Here is a 24,805-nt window from a genome sequence, read left to right as displayed (position 1 = left end):
GTTTCCCATCAATCAATTAATTTATTTCGATTATTATACCAGGTTTCAGTGTATTTATCACAGAGTAATTTATTCACAATTTTCTTAAATTTATACTGACTAGAATCTCTTAACGGATATCCAATTTTAACATATTCTAAAGCTTTTTCTACTAGTGAGTACCATGACAGTTTGTTGTTGAAATGTAAAAATTTACTATACATAGATAAGAATCCTCAAGTAGTTTAAATTCATTTTGATTTTAAGCCTGTACCAATAACAAATGATTGATTCAAAATATCATCTACAAGTAGGCCTACATGTGACGTCAAACTGCATGTGTGAAATTTAGTAAATAACCTTCTAGCATAAACTGCATTGACAGGGTTACATATATATATAGCTAGTACTTTACAATGGGTTTCGATTCTTTGGTATCTATTATTTAGGCAGTCCTTGATGTTTTTAAAAAAAAGTACATTAAGAATTAAGAGTAGATAGTTATGTCAAATTATTAATTCATTATTTATTTATCTATTTAACTATTTTGCAGACATCACTCATAGAACAGGGCCTAGTCGTGATATCTCCAATTCAACTTAATACAGTTATTGCCCTTGTTTCGCGTAGTAAAATGTTGTTCATCTTAGTAACCAAAACAATTAGAGAAATATATAATTATTGCCAGTTGACCTCTAGGATTTAAATAAAAATGCGAAGTAAAATACATTTAAAACAATTTCTTGTCATTTATATTAGAAAAGCTACAATGATATAAATAGAAATTTCTAATGATTATCCTGGACTATATCGACAGGTACCCGTTAGCGGAAGAATTTGTTTATATGTTTGGAGTAATCCGTCGTTCTCCAACATGTGAAAGAAGATGAATTTCTTTATTTAATAACATTGATTTGGATTTGTGTGGACTCCATATTTTTACACCATGTCGTCGGAGGCCGTGGTTAAATGTGTTGCCAAGAAACTGTAAGTTGAAATGTTCACAATGTCTGCTAGTCTTCGTTCTCATGCTAAAAGTTAGTGAAGTAAAAGATCACAGAAAGGTTACAAAGTCTAATGTCGCACTGAATATTTCTATAAATTCCACAAAATTCTGATATATTATGTCAAATCAGTGCAGACATGGCCAACTAAATCATAGGTTGATATAACTGGCCAATTTAATTGCTTACTTTATATCATATAGCAATATATAAACAAGTACTACATGTATTTAAACAGTAAAAATACTTTATTAAACCATTGATGTGGAAGAAAAGTTGATAAAGGTGATCTGAACACAAATATTAGTTATACACACTTGTAGTTATATTTTTATGTGGACGTTGAATATTAGTAATACACACTTTTAGTTATATTTTTACGTGGACATTGAATATTAGTTATACATACTTTTAGTTATATTTTTATGTGGACATTGAAAATTAGTTATACTTGTAGTTATATTTTACGTGGACGTTGAATATTAATTATACACTCTTGTAGTTATATATTTTTATGTGGACGTTGAATATTAATTATACACACTTGTAGTTATATTTTTACGTGGATGTTGGTCCCAAAGAAAATCATCAAGCATAGTTTGATTTATTTAAAGCTTGCATGTGTAGATTTTATGAGAAAGAATTTGTGAACATAACACATTCCATAATATGAAAGGTAGAAATATATGTACAGGTGACTCTCGATGGCTTTGATCTCTCGAAGTGAAATCATGGTCCCGATTTTTCTCTTTATATAACAAAGCAAATTTACTATCAATCTCTCGAACGTTCGATCTCTCGAAGTTCTCGATCTCTCAAAGTGAAGTTGGGTCCCATAAAACACATTTAATTGTTTTTCACTCTCGATCTCTCGAAGTGGTGGTAGCGTATACCCACCGTTACCCAAACATGTAATAATTTCCGCTCGGGTCTTACCTGGATTTTGTTGAATGCCGGAGGGGTAATTAGGTGTTTACATAGGTGAAACATTGCCGGTGCTTCTTTGTGGAGGTGACACACTTGAGTATACAATTGGCTAATTGGTCAGTTTACACCTTGCACTGGGGTTTTGTGTCGTGATGATTAAATTTATATATAATCCAACTATGAGTAAAATCTATACTTTGTTTTGACGTCACAACGAGAGAGTAAGTTTTATACATAATTTAGAGATTTTACAGACTGTTAAATTTCTCGCGTTTGTTCTTTGTGTAAAGTTACTCTAAAACATCGTTTTTCTCATTCATTAGAATTTCTGCTTTGGGTAAAGCAACATAACATTGTGCTCTGTATAGTTTGCGATAGTAAAGCGTCATTGGAACTTGGTTTTGTATGCCTATCTAAGCATGATTAAAGAACAAATAAATGCATAAACTTTGAAATGTTTTGAAAAGTAAGGTTTTTTATTTTGATATCAAAGTACCTGACGAATATGAAGGGAAACATGTCAAAACGATATCATATGATCTTGTTGGTATACATTTTCGGTTACTGTAAAATCTGAACCATACCGGCGGACCTTCAATTTCCAAATTTCGATCTCTCGAACTCTTGATTTCTCAAAGTTTTATCAAGGTCCCTTGAACTTCTAGTTATCGAGAGTCACCTGTAATATATATATTCTGATTATATATTGCATGTTTGTCTAGGAAATACTATTTTGATGTGAGGAGATTAGAAGATGGATTTGACTTATCTGGCGTAAACTGTCCCCAGCTAGATCATCCTCCACTGAAATCAGTAAGTACCCCCAGCGCTACCTGCAGAAGTACTAGATCAATCTAGTCGGAATTGAACCCCTTCTCTGCTCTAGTACAACAGTTGAACAGGTAAATGTTGATAAGCTGATAGAACGTACTTTGGCTTGTCTACCAATATCCCAGGAAAAGTGAGACAGTGCATTTTAATGAAAGTATCTTGTAGGAAGAAAACTATACTTTAATTGTCCAAGAATTTGGTATATATCACCCTTACCCTTTTGGAATAATAAAATGTCTAATTTTTATAAGTACTTGTGTTCAGTGAAATTATTTATCACTAAATTAAAAACACTAAACACATGTAAAACATGGCATCCTTCAGTCTTAAAGACTAGGTTAGCGCTCTGAGAAGATAAACATCGTCTTCTGTGGCTGTAGAGTCCAATCCTCGCCCTGAACCCCTCCCCCACAGGCCAGACATGAGAAGACAGGCGTCTCTGCATCCGTAATCTCGGTTCTTGATGGCTGGCTTTCTTGCAGTTAAGCTGCCGCATCACAATCTCTCCCTCTTTGAGACCAACTGATACAGTCTGTTTCCAGACTAACAGCTTCCCAGGACTCTGGCTTAATATGGCAGGCCTTCATGTCTCGCTTGCAGACGTCCTTAAATCTGAGGTATGGCCGACCTTGGTGTCCTTCCAAACTTCCCTCTCTTCACTTGACAGCCAAACACGTGTACTATTATAAATTAATATGAATTAAACAGTTTATCATTTCAAATGGGTAAGGATGCTCTACCACAAGAACAAGAAAAGCAGCACCATTGCTTTTGTTATGACATTTAAACTTAAATTGAACTTTGTTGACCGTTAAACCACTGAGTCATGTTTATCCATCTGTGTAACATCAAATGCATTGCCCCCATGATAAGCAAAGAATATGTATTATTGTAACAGGAAAGAAGAACATTTATGGCTGGACCTGAAATTGAACCTTGGACCCCTGCATTACTAGGAAGGTGCTCTAACCACTGTGTTATCCATGCCAATATCCACAGTCTATTTATAGCTCAAACCACCACATTCCCCTCCTCCTTAAATTGTTTTCACCCTCAAAACACAGTCAACTCACATGCTTTTGCCCCATATAGCTAGTTCCAATTAAGTATGATGCATTGTCGTTTTGAAAATTTGCATTTACATGGATATATTTTTAGCATTACGCATTAATTGTTCTTGTTTGATATAAGACGATTAATTGTTGTTGAATCTGACAGGTCTGTAAAGGAGAAAACACTGTGTGATGATTGGTTCAGTTTATAGCAGAAGAATTGTCAACAGGCATTCTCTCGCTGTTTTCATAAAACAATCATCTATTGCATGTGTCGGTATATGATGTAGTGAAAGTGTGGTCAAGCTGCATTAGCTGCAGTACAGTGGTTTAGACCTTTTCCACATCTCCAAGCAATAAGACAAGAGTCTGAATATTGATTATTGATTTACTGATGATGTAATTACAAATTTATGATGCTGCCCAGGCCTCGTTAACCCTGGAAGCAGATAGCACCAGGTACCCACACCTTTGAACTAGGACGGTGTGGCTGTGTGTTTACGATATGTACTATTATTTCGCACAGAGGCCCACCCTGCAGTATGATGGCTTACACGACAGGGCCCTGAAGCACTACTTCAGCCTCCCCGAGGTCAGGGTCAAACTCACTCAGATGGGACCGGTAAGTATTGGGGATGAGAGGTGTAAGATTGTGTGCCTGGGTATTGATATAATTGTTACTCAAATGTGTGAGCAATGGTTCGAACTGAGTCTAAATGAACATTAGTCAGCAGAGAGTATATAGAAATTTATAACATATGAAATCTTCGTAGAAAATTGAACGAGTTCATTATCCAGGGGGGGGGGGGGGGGGGGGGGGGAAATGAAAATTAAAGAAAAGTATCTGAGAGATAGCAATTCAAAGATTACATAGCAGTTATTTTCTTTGGTGAATAAAGAAAGTAGACTGTGACAAACTACGATAGCTTACTCATTTTCAGGAGAGACAGAAATATATCATCACATTATTGGCATTCTTTTTCAGTACCAAGATTTGATTAAATATAGTCAGAACAATAAAAATGGTAACCGTTGTTTTTCACCTCGCAGGCTGTTCAGCGTGGATACAAAAATGTGCTATAAAATAAATAAATCCAGGTTTGAAGACATATTTCCCCTTATTAAGTAGTTTTATTACATTTAAATGTTAAATTGGTAATAATGTCATTACTTTGGAAATCAGTCATTCTGTTTTAAATCCCCGGGATCTGTTTGTAATCTTTATGCGTTGAATGTTTACTGTTGATGAGATCATTGTTTATCTTCAATAAGTCTGTGTTCTGCCTTCAATAGTTTGTTTTAACAACAGATCAACACAGAAAACTCCCACGATTTTAATAGAAAGTGTGCAGAGATTTAATGTTACAGTGCACTTACAAAGTGGCCCATGGTGTGTATTACTGTACTACAATATTACATTTAACAGCCATCGTCATCTCATGAAATTGCCTTGATTACATTTTTATGTTACATTTATTGTTTGACGTGAACTCATTAATTTTTTTATCATTACGTATATCCCAATAAAAGAAAATGTTAACCTTGATGATATTAAATTTGCAAAATGTGTATGTTAAGCTATTCAAATGAATATTTTGTGTGTAGGAAACATGGTGTGTTTGTCCTTTAAAGTTTCAGCTTGAAACACTAAACTATTCTAATTGATGACTCCTTCGTGCTAATGTTGCCAATATCTTGTATCTCATTATTATGGCTGCTGCACACCGACATGGTGATATCAATAAATGATAATATGTGTAATATTAATTAAACAACAGCTATTGAAAATTGAAAGCTGAATTTTATTGCTGTTTGGGTAGCCTGTAACTTGCCGACGAGAACTTGTTTACCTGTAACGGTACACTGGGTAGGAGATGGCTTTTGAAGTGTTACTGAATTATTTATAAGTTTTCAGAAATACATCATTCTTGTTTTGTGTCTTGTTGAATTAGTGTAATGTTATTGGAAAACTAAGGAAACAAATTGTTATATTGGTATAGGCAGAATAAGCGGAAATTCCTCAGATAAATACCCACTGGTCAGTGTAGTCTAGGGAGCATGCAAAAACCTGAAAAATGAACAGGAGAAATGAAATACCAAAATGAATCATCATATGCCATTTCATGCGATATCTCAGACATTCATTTCTTAGAATTTATTGCATGGGGTCGTGTTGAAAATGTATACCATTATAAATATAGGGATGTTAAAATGACATTTTCTGTGTGCTTGATGTCTGTCTGATATAGGGGCCTGTGTCAGCTGTAGGTGAAGAGTGCTCTCAACAAACTATTGATTTTTTTAAAAGAAGTTAGGAAACAATGAAACTTTTATCAAAAAGCAAACAGCAATATAATCCTGCTAACTACAAAAATGAAGGCTATGTTTGTCAGCTGTTGATAACAGAGTAAAGAAAATTAATCCTGTCTGTCATCAGATGTGGTTTACCTTAAACATGTCAATTTCTTCAACTAATGAAACCAATTATGTAACTGCTTGCAATGGATTTTACACAGAAGTCCCAAGAATTGCATCATAGCGTCAATATTTGTAAAACATTAAAAATATACTACTGCTAATCACATGTATTCACAAGAGCATTATTTACACGTAATTTCGCAAAACTAGCCATTCACGAAAATTTAGTTCTTGCAAATAAACTCTTTAACACATAGAAGACTTGAGCAATAGATAATGATTGGCAAAAACTGTATCTCATGAATAAATACATCATGCATTGTATCCTTACGAAAATAAATTCTCGCGAAATAAAAGTGATCTACGGAAGAAGTCTTTACAAGTAAATTTGCACCGAGGGGAGTGAATTTCTCTAATATGTGGGGGATTGGTCATCCTCTGTCAGCAATTAGTTTTCACCCATATCAAATGAAAACCATGTGTCTTTGAGAGATTGAGTGTACTTCATCATACTGTCATTTTAATCATCGTGTACTGCTGTAATCTATATCCATACAAACCAGCTTATATTGTTGTTGAATATTGTAATTATGTGTTGTAGGGGGTCAATAAGCTTATAAGTATTTTACTGATTTGTACTAATGTGTTGTAGGGGGTCAATAAGCTTATAAGTATTGTCCTGATTTGTACTAACGTATTGTAGGGGTAAATAAGCTTATAAGTATTGTCCTGATTTGTACTAATGTGTTGTAGGGGGTCAATGAGCTTATAAGTATTGTACTGATTTGTACTAATGTGTTGTAGGGGGTCAATGAGCTTATAAATATTGTCCTGATTTGTACTAATGTGTTGTAGGGGGTCAATAAGCTTAAAAGTAAATTCCTGATTTGTACTAATGTGTTGTAGGACGTCTGTGAACCCAAACAGAAGATTGTCAAGAAGAAGCTCAAACGTCACATGGTCAAACATCACTTCCTGGTGAGTTCTAACATACAATCACACCTCTCTACAAATCCATCAGTCATTACATGGTCAAACATCACTTCCTGGTGAGTGCTAACGTACAATCACACCTCTCTACAAATTCATCAGTCATTACATGCTTTATCATTTAACACCTTGTCAACTATTGCAATACAAATTTAAGTTTCCATTAAATCATTGTCAGCCATATGTACTTTGGAATTTACTTTGCATTTACATGCAAATAAATAAATCAGATTTGAATTCATATCCAAGTGTTTCCAATATCCATTGCTAATTTGCATGTTTTATTTACATGCATGGTGACATACAATGGATATAATCTTTTCATCAGTGTCACAATGACATCTTGGTGACCTTGACGTTGATATTATGCTCTCTCATTTAAAACTTCAGCATTGCTTTACTATACCTCTGATATTCATTTATACTTCTTTGGGTATATTGTAATCAGGTTGTTTGACCATTCATCCATTAGTAGAGGAATTGGTTCCCATGCCTTAAGTAATTTCCCTTTTCATATTTGAAGTCACAATATTTCATACAGAGGCTTGTCATGGGGTGAGGATGACCATATTGATTTTGGGTTCAAAAGGTCAAAGGTAAAGCAAACTGGACAATGATATTTGAAAATGGTTTCAGGGTCTTAAGTGATTTGAATTCCTTTTTTACTGAAATCACCAAATTTCATTCACTGACTGGGATAAGGAAGACTCCTTTAGATTTTGGGGATTGAAAAGTTGAAGGTCAAGCAAACTGGATGCTAAGATAGGGAAATGGACTTTGGGTCATAGTGGTTTCCCTTTTTGCCTGGATTTAATAGAGATAAAAAAAAAAAAAAGTTATCTCTGCCCCATTTCAATATTGCTTGGGACGAGGTATTGGTACATGATAGTTTGGCTGAAGCCTACATCAATGAACTTCTGGTATCAGTCCTAATATTGCACAGCCAAGCTGAATGTCTTCAAGATTAAAGCTCTGCTTTTACCAGGGTGTTCATGTTTCATTTCTTTTCTTTTTCTCTCTCTCTCTCTCTTTTTGTTCTTCTGTTTTTGCTGAATTGGTAAGACTCACAAAGTTTGAAGCTCTGCAGCTAATGACTGAATCTTTCAAATCAGACCAAAATAACATTTTGATTATATTCTCTGTCCAAAATAATGAAGGCAGATCTTACAGTTCTTAGACCCAAATGCATGTGGTCTGACAAAATGTTGATTATCAGAAAATGTTGAATGATGTTATGCAAATGAGACGTTGATTTAATGCCCTATTTAACAGTGAGCCTGGACAGAAATACAGCAATTCATCGTTTATTGGCCGTGTTATAGTAATTTGTGATCACAACCACCAGTTCACTCATTGTCCATGGAAAGCAATTAAACCAATGATTACAAATCCCTCTTTGCTCCGAAATGTAGATTAAGGAATTTGCATGCAAGAATAAAATAATTCTTCCTTGTACTGATGGAGATAGAAGGGTTGGGATTCTTTAAAGGGGCAGTTATCAAACTAGGATGTAAAAACTTTTTAATTCTGAATCATGCATTAAAATGCTGAAATGTGTTAAAAAATGAAGGGGAAAAAAATATGAGAGTAAAAATGACCTTCAATTGAATTTTATGAAATTCTCCACAATGTATTATATATCCTAGCATACCATAATGTTTCCGTCATTGTTTCTATATGAAAATGAAAAACTCTAATGTGAAGATTGCAAGATGTATGAATTTTAATATGTCTGTCAGTTATAAAGCTGTTTAAACATTTTGGTAACAATTGGCAAATATGACTTTGGCAGTGAATGCTTCTTTAATTAATTAATCGAGTTTTGTCAATTGTGTTTTCCATTCATTATTTACTTGATCATTGATTTGTGTTTTTTTTTTTATTCTTTTCTAATTTAACATAATGTGGATTAAAGTAATAAAAAAGCTAATTTTTCTATAATGATTATGTTCCTCCATAAATCATCCAATTAAGAAAGATTCTAGTCTGCAGAATACAACCAGATTTTAAGTAGTCGTTTTTACGTAGCTATTTGAAATTTATTGTTTGGCTGGAAATTGATCTTTTGAATTTGCAATCTTAAGTCCCAAAATCTAACGTTTAACAAGACATAACTTTAAAAGATTATTGAAATTATGAACAACTGCAGATACAAGAAATTTAAAAAGTAATTCAAAGCAATTTAAAGATAAGCTATTATGTATTACAAAGCTTACTCGGGACCCAGATGTGGAACCATTGTCCGTATTATATGGACCACCGAAGTCGCCTGGATCTCGGATTCGGGTAAATTGTCCTGTTTGTTGTGTAAAGCACTGAATGTTTTATATCCACCACCTACCTAATGTCTGAATGTTTTATACCCACCACCTACCTAATGTCTGAATGCTGTCATAATTGCACGGGTGAAAAAAGGTGACTTGACTGTTTTGTCACTTTTCTTATTTACCTGTGGATGATGAATGTTTTTCTTCCAAACTTTCACACGTTGGAATGTCAGCTATTTCTTACCTAAAATAATAATGCTGTGAAATTGTTGAAGTGAACACCCCTCTATATCTGCGAATCACAATGCAACAATACTAAACATTCAATATTAAATGTTTTGTGTGTATATACAGGGGTCCGCATGATGTGAATTGTTTCAATGTAAAAAAAAAGAAGTTATTTTTAATAATTAATAATAATTTAATAATTAACAATTTGTGATTTTCATGTGTCAATGATTCATTTTTTAAATTATATTTATTAATTAAGTAATTCAATATAATTTAATAGCCCTCTACGTTACCTGAATATGCTTACATGGAGACCAGGGAGGGGAGACGACTCCGTAGAGACATGACTGGGTTTGGGGTCCTGATGCAGTCTCAGCGCTCACGGTAAGATTATCTGATTATCAGATTAATAGATATCCGTAGCAGTGGGTTACAGCAAAGCAGTGTCGAGAATTCCATAACAAAATAGAATGCATGTTTCGCATAATGACTTTTGCCATCGAGAATTCCCCAGAAAATATGATGCATGGTTTTTTGTGATATCTTTCAGGGCCTTAAAAGGAGGCTGGCCCTTACTAAGGAGTGTCCCCACTCACAATGTGTCCAGATCGGAGGCTAAACGACTCGTGGACGCAGCAGCTGAAGTCTTAGTAGCAACCGTAAGTCGGGATTTAAAAAGTCCTAGTCACTGCCGTCAGTTGGGATTTAAAAAGTCCAATCACTGCTGTCAGTCGGGATTTAAAAAGTCCTTGTCTCTGCCGTCAGTCGGGATTTAAAAAGTCCCAGTCACTGCCGTCAGTCATGATTTAAAAATTCCTAGTCACTGCCGTCAGTCAGGATTTAAAAAGTTCTAGTTACTGTCATCAGTCGGGATTTAAAAAGTCCTAGTTAGTACTGTAGGTTAGGATTTAAAAAGTCCTAATCATTACCATCAGTCACAATCTGATTAAAATACAGATCTTTCAAATAGCGCACAGCTATTTGAGAGATCTGTATTTTAATCACGCGCTGTACGCTATTTGAGAGATCTGTATTTTAATCAGATTGCATCAGTCAGGATTTAAAAAGTCCTAGTTGCTATTGTAAGTCAGGATAAACATTTTTTTGTTTGTAAATTTTTAAACACATGTTTGCTTTTGTTTTGTAATATTTGTGTTTTAAGATACCCTTTTCAATGCTTTATTTGTGTTGCAAGAAAAGAAAACATTGATTGATTGATTGGATTTGAAAAGTCCTATTGACTATCTTAAGTCAGGATTTAAAAAGTTATAGTGACTATCTTAAGTCAGGATTTAAAAAGTCCTTGTGACTATTGTAAGTTAGTATTTAAAAAGTCCTAGCTTTAAAAGTCTCTATCTTAAGTCAGGATTTAGAAAATCCTAGTTGCTACCTTAAGTTTTTGAAAAAAGATACTGCTACATCAAGAAAACAACTAAACAACAAGATTTTTAAGAATATGATTGTCCTGCCATTTTTTACTAGATCTATGTTGACTTTCTGTAAGGGCCCGGGTTTGGTGCACATTTTGGTTTACTTCCTGTCACTGCTTGAATAATTATAGAACACAGAAAGACTGTAATAGGAGAGTTCAAGGTATAGAAAACCTGTAAATGTGTTTAACAGGAAAATTTACCACAATAGTATATACCCTCCCCTCAGAACAACCCCACATGCTATAAGTTCTTTAACACGATCGCTGCCATTTTAAAGTCTCTTGATGCTTATATATTTGTTTCTCTTCTTTCACAGGAACATCTAGAAGAAGATGAGGAAGACAAGAAAGAAAAGAATTCTAACCGACCACAATCGGCTCCCAAGCCATTTGAGGTATGCAGCATTTGTAGGCATTTAAATGAGCCTTCCCCCAAGCTTCCAAAAGTTTTTGTTATGTTGATGTACAAAAAGGCAGCATTATATTTTCCCTTTTGTTACAATCATGTATGTAATGACTATAAAATGCATTTTATATTCGGGGCACATTTAGTTCTGCTTAACGGTGTGTAAAAAAAGCATAGTTTTACACGTTGTGCGCATATACTGTTCACGTAGCATGAACTTTGATTTTAGACAAACAGACACTTGTCCCATCGGACACGAAGTGCTGAAACTAGAATTAAGGTAGTGGGTCTCTGTGTGACCTTGTCTGTGTATGACCTTGTCTCTGTATGACCTTGTCTACGATGTGTGTTAATTCTGTTTGCTGAGGCTTAACATGCTTGAGTTTGCTAAGCTACTTTTCTTAATTTGTTTTTGAATTTTTCAAAATCATAATGTCAATTCCACTCTCTCAGGGCAATTTTGACTAACTATAGTTAGGTTGTGTATCAAACAGTAAATTCTCAATAGACTGAGTAGACAAATACTTATGGATCCTAAATGTATAAACCATCAACCTTACTCAATTGTGTCCAGTTAACTCTATAGTCAAGAAATCATGATTGGCTGAAATGGATCATAGCATGGAAGTTCGTTTTTCTCTAATTGATTCCAAAAAAACATGTAAGAATTAGAAAGAAAAAAGAGTTAAGGATTTTACAAAAGCACATTGCAGAATCTACAAGGTTAAGTTTCCCTGTGGATAACATCGTGATAATATTTTGTGATACCGGTATGTGTATTTATAAATACTCAATGCTTTATTGCTCTTACATATCATTTGTTTTGTGCAGTGGTCATGTGGTGCTCACAGTAACCAAACTCAATTTGTATTTCAGGCAATTTGTAGTGAAATTCCAACTGTTTATATTAAAAAATGGAGTGTGATTAACCCCATAGACATGGCTACTACCGTAAGAATTCAGTCGTGCATGGTGATGGCATGGCGTCCATTTTAACATTGTATTTGTTTCTAACCCCTCATCTCTCTCTGGTTCTTCTAATACTCATCATGGAATGCTGGGCCTGCATGTTAAAACAACATTATACAAATACACTAAATTAATGCATCCTTCCTTCAAACTCGCAGTGGGTATGCTTGACGAACAGGCTAAATAGGGGGCAGAATTTGTTAATCAATGCAAATCTAGGCCTTTAAGTTACTACTGGCTGCATGATATTTTTAAATTCAGTCGTTAGTGATTGACAACAAAATATGTTATTGATAATTTAATACAGAAATAAGGAATAAGTAAAGTTTGATAATAATGTGTCTATTATGAATACTATATTGTGTTATAACCTGATGTACCCTGATGGTTTGTAATAACCAGGTTGTACTATCCTGCCTGTCTATGTAACATCTGTATCAGTGTTCAGGACAATGTGAATTGTGTCCTACCTGGTGTTCGTCTTGTTTTAACACCTACCTCTTACTATGAATAGTTCCATTCTACTTATAGTTATTAGTGCATTGAACTTAAAGTATGACCACATACACTCTGTATAGTACATTTATAGTACATTTGTATCCAAGTACTTGAGATTACATATGCTGGAGAGTTAATTGCTGCTTTTTTTTTTGGCCAGTGCTTGCTGTAGTACCTGTGTGAATTTCATGTTTCAGTGTGAATTTCATATTTCAGTAATCATGTTTTATCCTCACCATATTTGTGGTGTATAAGTGTGTAAATTTCATATTTAGTAATCATGTTTTATGCTTTTTGTACCTTTGGTACATACTATGGTATGCGAGTGTTTCAATTTTATATTAAGGAATCAGGTGTACCTTTGGTATATACTACGCTTTAAGTGTGCAAATTTCATATTTAGTAATGAGGTGTTATATAGGCTCCCCATAATTGTGGTGTATAAGTGTTTAAATATCATATTTTATAATCAGGTGGCAGGTTGTCGATAGATCTAGTTAACAATTGCTAAAAGTTAACTGAAAGCTTTATATGACCCAAACATCACGCAAAAAAAGATTTCCATTGAGAGTTTAACTTTTCCTGATAAAATCTTTTATATTAGGTGAAATGTATGGTATTTCTTGTTAAAAAATTTGTCAAAAGTTGCTTGTAAACTTTATGTGACAAGGGGTCACTCAAAATAAAAATCCTGTTCGTTGAGAACTTTTCTTGGTATCCTTTGTGGATTTGATTTGATAATATTCACAGTTTTATTTAATTATGGTAGATTTAGATATACTGAAGAACTAAAGTCTGATTTATTACAGCATGTGGAGAGGGTAGACCGTCGAAAGTACACCTGGGACATCCACGGACGACGTCACAAAAATGACAGCAAGGTAGGGTATATTCTTTTTTCGTTGAGTGCTGTACTAATTAATTTGTACTCTGTGAATTTCTAGAAATAATGTTTCCACTGTAATTATATGTTTGTTTTTCTTGGCAGGCGGACTTTAGGTAAGTTAGTTAACGTCAGTTTTGATACAGAGCCTGACACAGTGTGTCAGAAGTACAGTTGAACTCCCTTATCTCGAACCCTGATATCTCGACTACCATGGATATGTCGAAGTGATTCGGAAGTCCCAACCACATATTCTTTATGTATTTTACCCTTGATATCTCGAATCCTTGGATATCTCGTAAGTTTTTTCTAGGTTCTATCTAGTTTAAAATAATGATGTTTGACTGCATTATGTTTCATAAGTACTTGCCAATTATGATTTTCGAACAGTATCCTGGTTTTGATAACCAAGGAATCAAAAAGTTGAAATTCAAGAGTGTATATTTGGCTTTGGTCAATATTCATAAATCTATATGGTTGACTTGATATCAAGGTCAGATAAATCTATATGGTTGACTTGATATCTAGGTCAGATAAATTTCTATGGTTGACTTGATATTTAGGTCAGATAAATCTATATGGTTGACTTGGTATCTAGGTCAGAGTCCCCTGTGCTGACTCCTGCCCCTCCACCAGACTCCCCTGAACCAGAGCCAAAGAAAGTGCGTCCTCGGTCGGCCAAACGTCGACAGCGACAGAAGACTGTGATTGAGGTGAATGAAACTAGACACAGGGAGGAGGTGTCTATCGATGAGGGAACACAGACAATGGAGAACGGGAACCAGACAGATCACCAGCTATTACGACAATACAATTACGTAAGATTTCATTGATAACAATGCTACTTCATCTATCCAAGTATTACAGACCTGATTTAGTTCAGTGATTCTGTTACACTGTGAGATTTTATGAGAACAATAGGATTTACTGCAGGGGTCACTTTAAATCATGCTTAATTCCCTGTCTATGACACAGCTGGATGAGGAGGTGACGTCGGGTGAGAGGGCAGAGTACCAGATTTATGTCAGAACCGGAAACCGAATTGGTGCAAGTACAAAGGCTGAAGTCAAACTGACACTATACGGAGAGAGAGGTCGGAGCAAGGAAATCGTGCTAGATAAATCAAAACGGCACAAAGTCTGCTTCCAAAAGGGAAAGGTAAGGTTTGCCATGAAGATTGAGTGGGTAATATCTCCAATCAGACTAATGGTTAATGAATCCAATCAGACAAACGAGTAATGATTCCAATCAGACAAATGGTTAACGAGTCCAATCAGACAAATGAGTAATGCCGATTGATTTTTGTGGTTTTAGGAAGACTTGTTCATTGTGGCTCATCATCATGTTGGAAAACTGCTGAAAGTTAAAATTGGGCATGATCGAGCGGATGCAAGTAAGTACACACACTGCCCTCTTTAATGAGTCATTATGTATTGATATAAGAGAAATCAACATTGCTTCATTGTATGATATGATTGCTTTTTAATGATAGGTAACGCCTGGTTCCTGGAGTCTGTGACAGTCTTTGACATGCACAGTAAGAAGATTTACGAGTTCGTATGTGATCGATGGCTGTCTGGTGTGGACGGAGATCATAAGACGTATAGAGATCTCCTGGTGGATCGTGATCGCGCCTTTATACAAGGTCTTGAAGATATCAGATATATGTCGGACGATGAACTTGTTCATTTTATTTGTTATCCTGCCCTATAGACATGCTTCTTCGAGCTTTTATTATGTGTCTACAGAGACAGTGTATCTCTACTCCGGCATTACAAATAATCTGCTGTGCTGAGACTTCTAGTGACTGCAATCTATGTCTACTGTACAATCTACCTCTCTAGTTTTTAAGTCGTCATTCTTGTTGATTATCGTTTTTTCAAATACACTTGTTATAATACAGCCTGCTTCCTTTTCTGTATCAGATAGTGAAGCTTTTATTATAGATTATAGGTCAACATATCAGGGGTTATAGGTCAGCATGTCAGGTATGTGAGACCCTGAATATGCCTCGTCCTGCTTAGTTTTCTTTAGTCAGTTAATGACTTTGTAAACCATGCAATCGTCGGTTCTAAGTCCTGGCTTATTTTACCAGAATCCAGGTAATGGTTTTTCCCACTTTCTCACATACCTGGTATGGCTTGAAATCTTCCTGCACTGTGCTGGCAAACTTTATCAGATTCCTTGCTTTTGTTTCTCTCAAATTTTAGTATAAACCACTAAACTAACCTGCAAGCTGTCTCTCTATTAAAGTGGCACAAATGTTGCTTAATTCGTGGATTTTCATGAATTAACAAAATTATCTTGAAAATAATTGACCCTTTGAACACTAACCCCTCATGTAATGCAACACCTTTCTTTTGCCATTTGTAAGGTAGAATTACTTTCAGTAATTATAAATCAGTATTTCTATTCTTTTGGTGATAGCTCGTAATGTTATTTAGGATTTCATACATTTGTGTAAACCACACCTTTAACTATTGTAGCCCTGGAGGAGGAGAGTGAAGATGACCACAAAAGTGACCGATCGTTGAAGATGCGCTCCCCGTCACCTGCTGTGCAGGGCAGTCTCCATGACGACCACCTCAGTATCAGGTCCAATCAGGGAAGCTACACCGACACAAAGTCTGACGGCAAGACCAGGCATTCGCGGCGTCATCACGACTCAGGGTCAGACAGCGAGTCATTGAGCAGCTACTCCAGCTCCTCATCCTCCACAGAGACGTACACCACCACAACCACAACCACCACTGCCAAGAGAGATCGAGACGAGTTTTACGATGATGCAAAGGGGCCAACGTTTACAATGAAGACGATAAAAGGGAAACCTGCCAACTCAGATTCTGGTCCTCGTGGGAAGACAGTGTCAGTCGAGTCCTCCTCTCAAGACGGCAAAGAGTTTGTGCATGGATACGAGGTGTGTAGTCCGTTATTGACTGAAGTCCTAAGTATTTCAATGTAAATTCTCATATTAAAGGAGTTTTAATACAACGTTAATGAAATTTATATTCTACATGTAATGATGTTATGGTGTTGGAACTTTGAAATTTTGCCTCATTTAGCAGTAAATTATAATTTTAATGTAAAATCATAAAGAAAAAGTAATTATTTAAGACTATACTGGTAATTGTTTAATTCTCTGGGCTAATTAGTGAGGTAAAAAAAAAATTAAAAGAAAAAAAAGAAAATATTTCTGATTCTAATTTTCATACTCCACCCATGGAGCTCTTGCATCAGTGAATGCATTTATAATGTTTTGGTTTTTTCTTATTGACAGAGTGGACTAAAAGCTGTAGAGGAGGAAAAGAGAAGGAAACGTGAAGAAGAGAATGATGAGAGGAGGAGGCTTCTGAGGGGGCCCACTATACATGAGGCCGCAGAGAGGGGAAATCTGAACCGCGTACAAGAGCTCCTCACTCACTTCTCAGAGATGAAAGAGTAAGAATAAAACAATTGATATCTTGGGCTCATCATACTGATATATTTTTACGAGTTAATTTTAGTTTAACTTCAATTTGAATTGAATTTGAATGAATTGAATTTTGATTGAACTTGAAGATTTACAATCTGTATTGCCTGAGATATTCTGTTTTCAGTAACACAAATGAACAGGGTCTAACTCCATTACATCTGGCAGCCAAGTTTGGTCGCGTTGACATCGTGAAATGGCTGACTATTAATGATGTGAACTTAAACAGGGAAACGCCTCAGGGATACTCCCCAATTCACCTGGCGGCCATGAATGGGCATGTTAACTGTTTGATGGTAAGGGCCGGAGCTCCTGTATAACCGATTTGTTGTGTGGTTTAGCAAGACTCAATAAGCAAGAGATCAGTGAAGCTTTGTTCTTCTGTAAGAGGACAGCACCGCGGGTAGCTGTCCATACATTAATATGCCAATGAAATTGTATTGTTTCACATTACAGTGAAATTTTATGGCCTTGAAAATTGATTAAAACCAGTCATTAGTACATGTAAATGATCATCACCGGGACTGAGAAAGTTTTCTCACCATGTTCTTTTGTGATTTTAGGTTCTTCATGCTATGGGTGCCATTTTAACATGTAGAACTTTAGACAAGAAAACTCCTCTGCATTTAGCTGCCATGAAGTAAGTCCATCTACATTATAATCACCATTTTTATTTATACCCCCCAAACGAAGTTCTGGGGGGTATATTATAGGAATCACTCTGTCTGTCTGTCTGTCCGTCTGTCTGTCTGTGCAGATTCGTGTCCGGGCCATAACTTCTTTGTTCTTTGACTTAGGCATACCATGTTTGGCACACAGGTAGATCACCATGAGACGATGTGTCGAGTACCTTCATGACCTCTATATGACCTTGACCTTGACCTCAAGGTCAAAATTAAAGGTTTTTTTACAATGGATTCGTGTCCGGGCCATAACTTCTTTGTTCTTTGACATAAGCATACCATATTTGACACATGAGTGTATCACCATGAGACGATGTGTCATGTACCTTCATGATATCCATATGACCTTCACCTCAAGGTCAAAATTAAAGGTTTTTACAATGGATTCGTGTCAGGGCCATGACTTCTTTGTTCTTTGACATAGGCATATCATATTTGACACATGAGTGTATCACCATGAGATGATGTGTCGAGTACCTTCATGACCTCTATATGACCTTGAACTTTGACCTCAAGGTCAAAATTGATTATAGGGTTTTGACGTAGTCATACCATAAGACATGGGTGTATCACCATGAGACTGTGTCATGTACATTCATGACCTTGACCTTTGATCTCAAGGTCAAAATTATAGGTTTATGCCATGCATTTGTGTTCGGACTATATCTTCCATTTTCTTCTACAAAGGCATACCATATTTTTACACCAGGAAAGAGGTAATTTATACCTATTAACAACACCCTTTGGGAGATTGGGGTAAGTGGGGGGTATTCTTAGTGAGCATTGCTCACAGTACATCTTGTTTTAGCACCTGCATCACAGACACTCGGAGGTGTGTCTTGTCCATCTGTCTGTACTGTAGATAACCATTAAATCGTGAGATCTTGTTTTCGTAAGGATACAATGATGTATTTATTCATGAGACATAACTTTCACGGATCATTATTTATTGACTGAGTCTTCTACATGTGTAAGAGTTTATTTGTGAGAACTGAATAATATTCTTAAAAATAAAATGTTTATCTTTCATGAATCATAATTTATTGATTGAGTCTTTAATGTGTAAGAGTTTATTCTCTAGAAATTTTTTTCACGGATTGCTAGTCGCGCGAAATTACATGCAAATAATGTTCTAGCGAATAAAATGTGATTTACAGTATGTCATCACGGTCATGTAGACCCACACTTTCATGTATAAATTACCTGAATCTCTGTCTGTCTTTCCGTCTGTATGTCATCACGGTGAAATGGACATGTGTAAATGACCAGGACTTTTTTATTACATCTCATTCAATTTGAATCTTTACCGAATGAAGGGAATATTCATTGACACTGTACATTGAGTCCTCGATGAATTTCTCCTTTAATAGTTAAACACAATAACCTTTATATATGTTCTCTTTTTTAATTCCTTTCTAACACATACTATTTATAATTTTCAGTGGACATGTAGAATGCGTGAAGTGGCTGGTGGCCAATAGGGGCAGTCTGTCTGTGAAAGACGACATGGGACGTACTCCGAGAGAAATTGCCGAGGAGTTCCACCATGAAGACGTCCTTAAATTCCTGAAGGCATGTGAAGAGGAGCTGGAGAACCCATCCAGCGGGTTTGCTCAGCTCAGAAATCCTACCGGGTATGAACAAAATCTCCTGTGTCTCTAATTCTGTACTCAGCGTGTAGATTTTTATTGTCATTGAAAATTTTGTGCATGCATCTTGTGTCAATAGACAGGGGATGCCGATTTAGTAAGTATTGACATGTTGTTATTTATTTGGCAGACAAGGACTTCCTACAATAGATGAAGACTTAAACAGTGATGAGAAACCAGTCTGGAAGGATGATAATGTGAGTGAGGGAAAGCGTTATTTTTAGAATATGCCTCTGCCATAACATGGCCTGAATATATACAAGTTTATCATGTAATTCCATTTCATGAACCTTTCATTCTGTCAAATTTGTTTTCCAACTGTTATTTATTGTCTATTCTTGTGAATATTCAGCTGGTTTTGAGTGTGTAGCTGTACAGTAATGAGTTAAATAAATGAAATTTTAAATATCATTCAAATTTACTCCTTTCAGCAGAGTTACTGCCCTTAAACTATAGTATTGAAAAATATTATGAAATTTTGCGTTTTTCGGATCCTATTTTTCCCGATTTGCTCATAGAAATGTACATTATTGAGTTACAAATCAAGTTTGAATTTCACTCAATTTATTTGAAGCAGAGTAACAACCCACAAACATTGAAACTTTCATAGAATAACAGATCAAACTCGGCTTTTGTTTCAATCAACATGGCTTGGCTGCACACCTTTTTGCCTGGCTGTTGGTTGTAGCATTCACATTGTTTAGACAAATATCGAAGATTCGGGGGTCCAGCATTAATGTATCATTTACAGGGAAAATTTAGCGCCAGTGATGAAATCCAGCGAAGTAAGTCTGTTTAGTGATAGTCAGGTTCAATTTCTTCTTCTTTTAACAGAAGGCTCAAGATGATGAAGATTCTCACTCTAGTCAGAAAGAAAAAGAGGTCAGTATACATTCTTGTCAGTAATAACATTGCTTTGTCTAAAATTGACTAACTAGGGAAAATGTTTAATCATGAGTGGTCACTCTTTAGCTTAAAACTGGCCGCTCTGATATATTGCAAAAGTGGCCATTGTGTACTACAAAAACTGACCACTCTATATCATATTGGCCACTTTATTTTGTAAAAGTGGCCACTCCATATTGTAAAAGTGGCCATTCTGTATTTACAAAAACTGACCACTCGATCTATATTTAAAAACTGGCCCACAACTCTTTAATTCAGAACTAGCCACTCTTGATGTTGTATTTGGTAAAGAAATGTATCTTAGTACCATGCTGCTGATTATTGGGTACACGTAAGAATTACATTTCCTGTTTAAGATGTGAATGATTTAAGGAATGTCTAGTCTGTAATGATAGGGTAGGAAATTTATTGGTGGATGAGACTTTTTTATGATCAACAAACCCAGTACACAGTTCCTTATTCCTCCATTGTGTTCCTATTGTCTGTAATATAAACTGAGTATAGCCAATCATTCTTTTTATTAATAGTCTGTAGATTATCTTGTTTATAATTTTGATGTTTCTTACATGTCGCTGTTTATATGGAGTAATATAAACAATGAAACACACAGAACATTGGTGAATGTAAATATGGAAATGTTATTGTCCTATTTTTATCTTACCAGAGATTACAGGTATAAAATGCAGGTACAATGTAGCCCCACCCCTTCCCAGCACAGACCATGTAACCCTCGTACAAAACTAACACACACATTAATTATCACGATTCGTAACAGTTCACAGTTTATTTATTGTGTATCCTAGCACACTGTATCTCAAAAAAAAACTATCAGGAAACTGGGACTTATAGCCATTCAACAACTAACATTTTGATTGCAAGAGATGCACACAGAGATCAGATAATATTGGCACACTATAAACAATTTTTTTTATTTAAAGCCCCCTGTTTAATTATGTAATGCATGATGCAATTAATGGCCTGATTCCATGGTTTTGTTGTCAGATATAGGTGACATTAAGGACTAAATCAGGTAAAGTTGGACCTCCGTCTAAATGCTTGTTGTTTGGTGAATTTGTTTTAACACATCATGAGGTTCGCTCCTCAAAGCATCAGCTCAGAAATCCGTAGTCACATTTGCAGATGTCTGAAGTCCTCTTCATGTTTGTTTCTTGCTATACATTGTTTGTATGTGGCTATTTTTAAGCTTTTTTTCAGGAAATTATTCAGTATTACAAAAATTAAGATACTGTACACTGGTTTATTGGAATTCAGTAAATTGACGTAATTACAGAGCTTATGAATGTATCATCATTAGGGGCAGGTTGATAATTTTAGCCGTTGTTTTAATTTTCATCCTGATTAACTTTCCTTTTTTCTTTCACCTTCACATAATGATGTGTCTGTTAATGTATCTTTTCCTCATTGGGAAGAACCATGACAGTCCTCGAAAATCAACAAATTTAAATGGCTTCAAATCTCATGAAACACTATAGCTGCAATAATGTAGCCCTATCCAATTTTTTTTTAATTCTGACGTTTTCTAAAAAAAAAAAAAAAAAAAAGAAAAAATCAGAGAGGGCTACATTATTGCAGCTAGAAACACTACAGTCCAAATATTCTAAATATTTGAAACATGGAGAATTCATTTTACATTTTCAAAACGTGTGCATCTCTAAGCTTACATGTATATTCAATATTTGATAAAATGGTAATTGATACTTGTTTTCAAATCCCCTTGTGTAAGAAATATGCAATAAGATAGTATAAAATGAATTATACAATATACTCAAAAACAGCCGATGCTAGTACTTTGCATTGCATAACAGACTCGTGTCTATTGTAGGAGAGAAAGAAGATCTATGATGACACACACAAGAAGATGGAGCAGAATGGCGACTCGTTCTTGGAGAGCATCCAGCGCGAGTTTGAAGGCGGCCCTGGTCCATAAGCGCTCACACCGTGGTGTAGTGTTGGGGAGACTTAGATTGAAATCATTTTCTGTGATATTGTAGGCTTCAGATGCTAGCACTGACTGTAAAGAAAGTGAAGAAATATTTAAAAGTCTAATGCTAGAAACTAATCTAAAAATAGAAGTATGTACGTTGAAACTCAAGAATCGTAGCACGGAGGCTGTATATATAGTAAGATTATACACGTGTATATGGAAGAATTTTTGAATGTCCAATTATAATGGATCCGGGCATTTTCACCAAAAAATGTACTAGGTAGATCTAGATGTTCTACCATTACAAAAACACAGCAGGTGTGTCGATTTTCTCTCTTGTTGTCGTTATCTGGATCCTGCCCAGTGTGCTTGTTTGTGCAATCATTGCTGAATAGTGATGAAACAGTACACAATTCATGTTACTGTGTTAATTAGTCTGTGATGAATTTACATCCGTCCATCATTGAATTCTGCAATGTCATTTTTTTAATTTCATAATCCCTGCAGAGAAATTTAGGACGTAGTTTTATTGATAGTTGAATAAAATACGTTTATATGTACGAACTAAGTGTTTTCACATAGGTTGATATGAATTAAATTTGCATTATTAATTAAAGATTTTAATAGTGGGGACGTTATACAATCACCGTGTGCTTTTGTTTGGCAAAAGCAAGCTCTTAAATTCAATGCAGTCTTAGTATTTATAGTATATGCTTAGCACCACCAATTTTTTGTATTTATCAATTTTTCCCTATGCTTTTAAAATCGTGTTTACTTTAGATATTGAACTTTAATCTCGTCTTTCTGATCCGATATCAACGTAAACAGTTCCTGTATTGTGCTTTGTTTTATTTTCGGGGTAATTTTTTTGTTACGTAGATGCCATGTGATATTGGTGAGACTGTTGGAGACATATTCGTGGGTATGTTACAAGATAATTTTGGATAATTAGGTTATTTTTAGTTATGCTTGAATAAAGTATTTTACACAGAATGTTGTTTCTCTTGTTCAGTCCAACACCGTATGTACCGGGGATTTCTTGAAGATTCCATGCAGGTCAAGGACAACACATCCTCATATGTTTTCAATCAGAAATATATAATATCATCGATGCAAAAATATAACTGGAAAAATATTTTTTGTCCTTTTAGAATTTCTCACCTGTCTGGATTTAACAATCAGTAGATCATGTTTTAGCAACAAAAGTGATGCCATTTCTCAATTTGACTTATCCATGTATATATTCAAAATGTCAGTCTGATTGAAATCAGATCTCTCACTTCATGCGATATACAGTCACCGAGTGGGAAGTATTCACACACAGCAACTTATACCAAGCGAAGTGAGAAGTTTCATTTTAATCAGACTGTTAAAATGTTCATTTTTTGTAAGTTTTTCTTTTCAAGAAAAAATAAATAAAAGAGCGTGCATCTTATGGCACCAATTCAATTTCTTCACATTTTAAGATAAAAATAAATGTTTATTCGGCATATACATACAAATATATGCAGTACATGCCAAGAATAATCCATGAAAGCTCAAAAGGGATCCTTTGATGCACAGATATTGACGCTAGAGGGTCATAATGTGGGAGGAAACCGGAGTACCCGGAGGAAACCCACATGTCTGAGTGTATGACCATCATAATCTCTCAAATACAACCACTGCTGATCATGGAGATCAAACTCGACACCCAGCCACTTTTCTGGTTTACTAAGATGCCCAAATTTTGACGTGTAATGAGCTCAGTTTATTCAGGAGTCCTTAAACTCTGTATCCGATTACTTGTCATGAAGCCAGTTACAGTTAAACTGTTTCATTTAGCACCTTTATAATCTGACCCAAAATTCAGTGCAATTCACTGGGAAATCTGACTGAAATTCACACTGTACAGTCCAGTCTGTCTAATCCAATACAAACCTGGTCTCCCACTGTATGTCTAGTTAAACAGGTATTACTGTATCTAGGTATCTCTCACTGTATGTCTAGTTATACAGGTACTGTATCTAGTTATCTCCCACTGTATGTCTAGTTATACAGGTATTACTGTACCTAGGTATCTCCCACTGTATGTCTAGTTATACAGGTATTACTGTATCTAGATATCTCCCACTGTATGTCTAGTTATACAGGTACTGTATCTAGTTATCTCCCACTGTATGTCTAGTTATACAGGTATTACTGTACCTAGATATCTCCCACTGTATGTCTAGTTATACAGGTACTGTATCTAGTTATCTCCCACTGTATGTCTAGTTATACAGAT

The 24,805-nt window shown here is 35.4% G+C and overlaps 1 protein-coding gene across 5 annotated transcripts; it reads left to right on the top strand.

Moving 5' to 3' along the window:
* The first annotated feature begins 812 nt into the window (after positions 1 to 812).
* Positions 813 to 23,532, top strand: LOC125670652 (uncharacterized). Of its 5 annotated transcripts, XM_048905948.2 has the most exons (24): positions 813 to 966; positions 2,633 to 2,723; positions 4,320 to 4,415; positions 7,118 to 7,189; positions 9,413 to 9,487; positions 9,980 to 10,083; positions 10,250 to 10,358; positions 11,449 to 11,526; positions 12,414 to 12,488; positions 13,814 to 13,885; positions 13,993 to 14,003; positions 14,486 to 14,705; positions 14,863 to 15,045; positions 15,202 to 15,280; positions 15,380 to 15,532; positions 16,374 to 16,804; positions 17,165 to 17,325; positions 17,484 to 17,652; positions 17,920 to 17,996; positions 19,482 to 19,673; positions 19,819 to 19,885; positions 20,523 to 20,570; positions 21,597 to 21,624; positions 22,438 to 22,467. In XM_048905948.2, the coding sequence occupies exons 1-23, from the start codon at positions 926 to 928 to the stop codon at positions 21,600 to 21,602; spliced, it is 2,610 nt and encodes an 869-aa protein (XP_048761905.2). In that variant the 5' UTR covers positions 813 to 925; the 3' UTR covers positions 21,603 to 21,624; positions 22,438 to 22,467. The 5 variants fall into 5 exon arrangements, with proteins under 5 accessions (XP_048761905.2, XP_048761902.2, XP_048761903.2 ...); XM_048905945.2 differs by lacking the exon at positions 21,597 to 21,624 and having other exon boundaries at positions 22,438 to 23,532; XM_048905946.2 differs by lacking the exons at positions 9,413 to 9,487; positions 21,597 to 21,624 and having other exon boundaries at positions 22,438 to 23,532.
* Positions 23,533 to 24,805: the final 1,273 nt, after the last annotated feature.

This window comes from Ostrea edulis, chromosome 4 (genome assembly GCF_947568905.1).
Source record: "Ostrea edulis chromosome 4, xbOstEdul1.1, whole genome shotgun sequence".
NCBI lineage: Eukaryota > Metazoa > Mollusca > Bivalvia > Ostreida > Ostreidae > Ostrea > Ostrea edulis.
This window is presented reverse-complemented; position numbering and strand designations above follow the sequence as displayed.

Bases quoted from the DNA above. Each gene is read 5' to 3' on its own strand.
- LOC125670652 (XM_048905945.2), top strand. From the start codon at position 926: ATGTCGTCGGAGGCCGTGGTTAAATGTGTTGCCAAGAAACT. The intron at 19,674-19,818 runs GTATGAACAAAA...TTTATTTGGCAG, and splicing joins CAGCTCAGAAATCCTACCGG to ACAAGGACTTCCTACAATAG. The intron at 20,571-22,437 runs GTCAGTATACAT...TGTCTATTGTAG, and splicing joins CTAGTCAGAAAGAAAAAGAG to GAGAGAAAGAAGATCTATGA.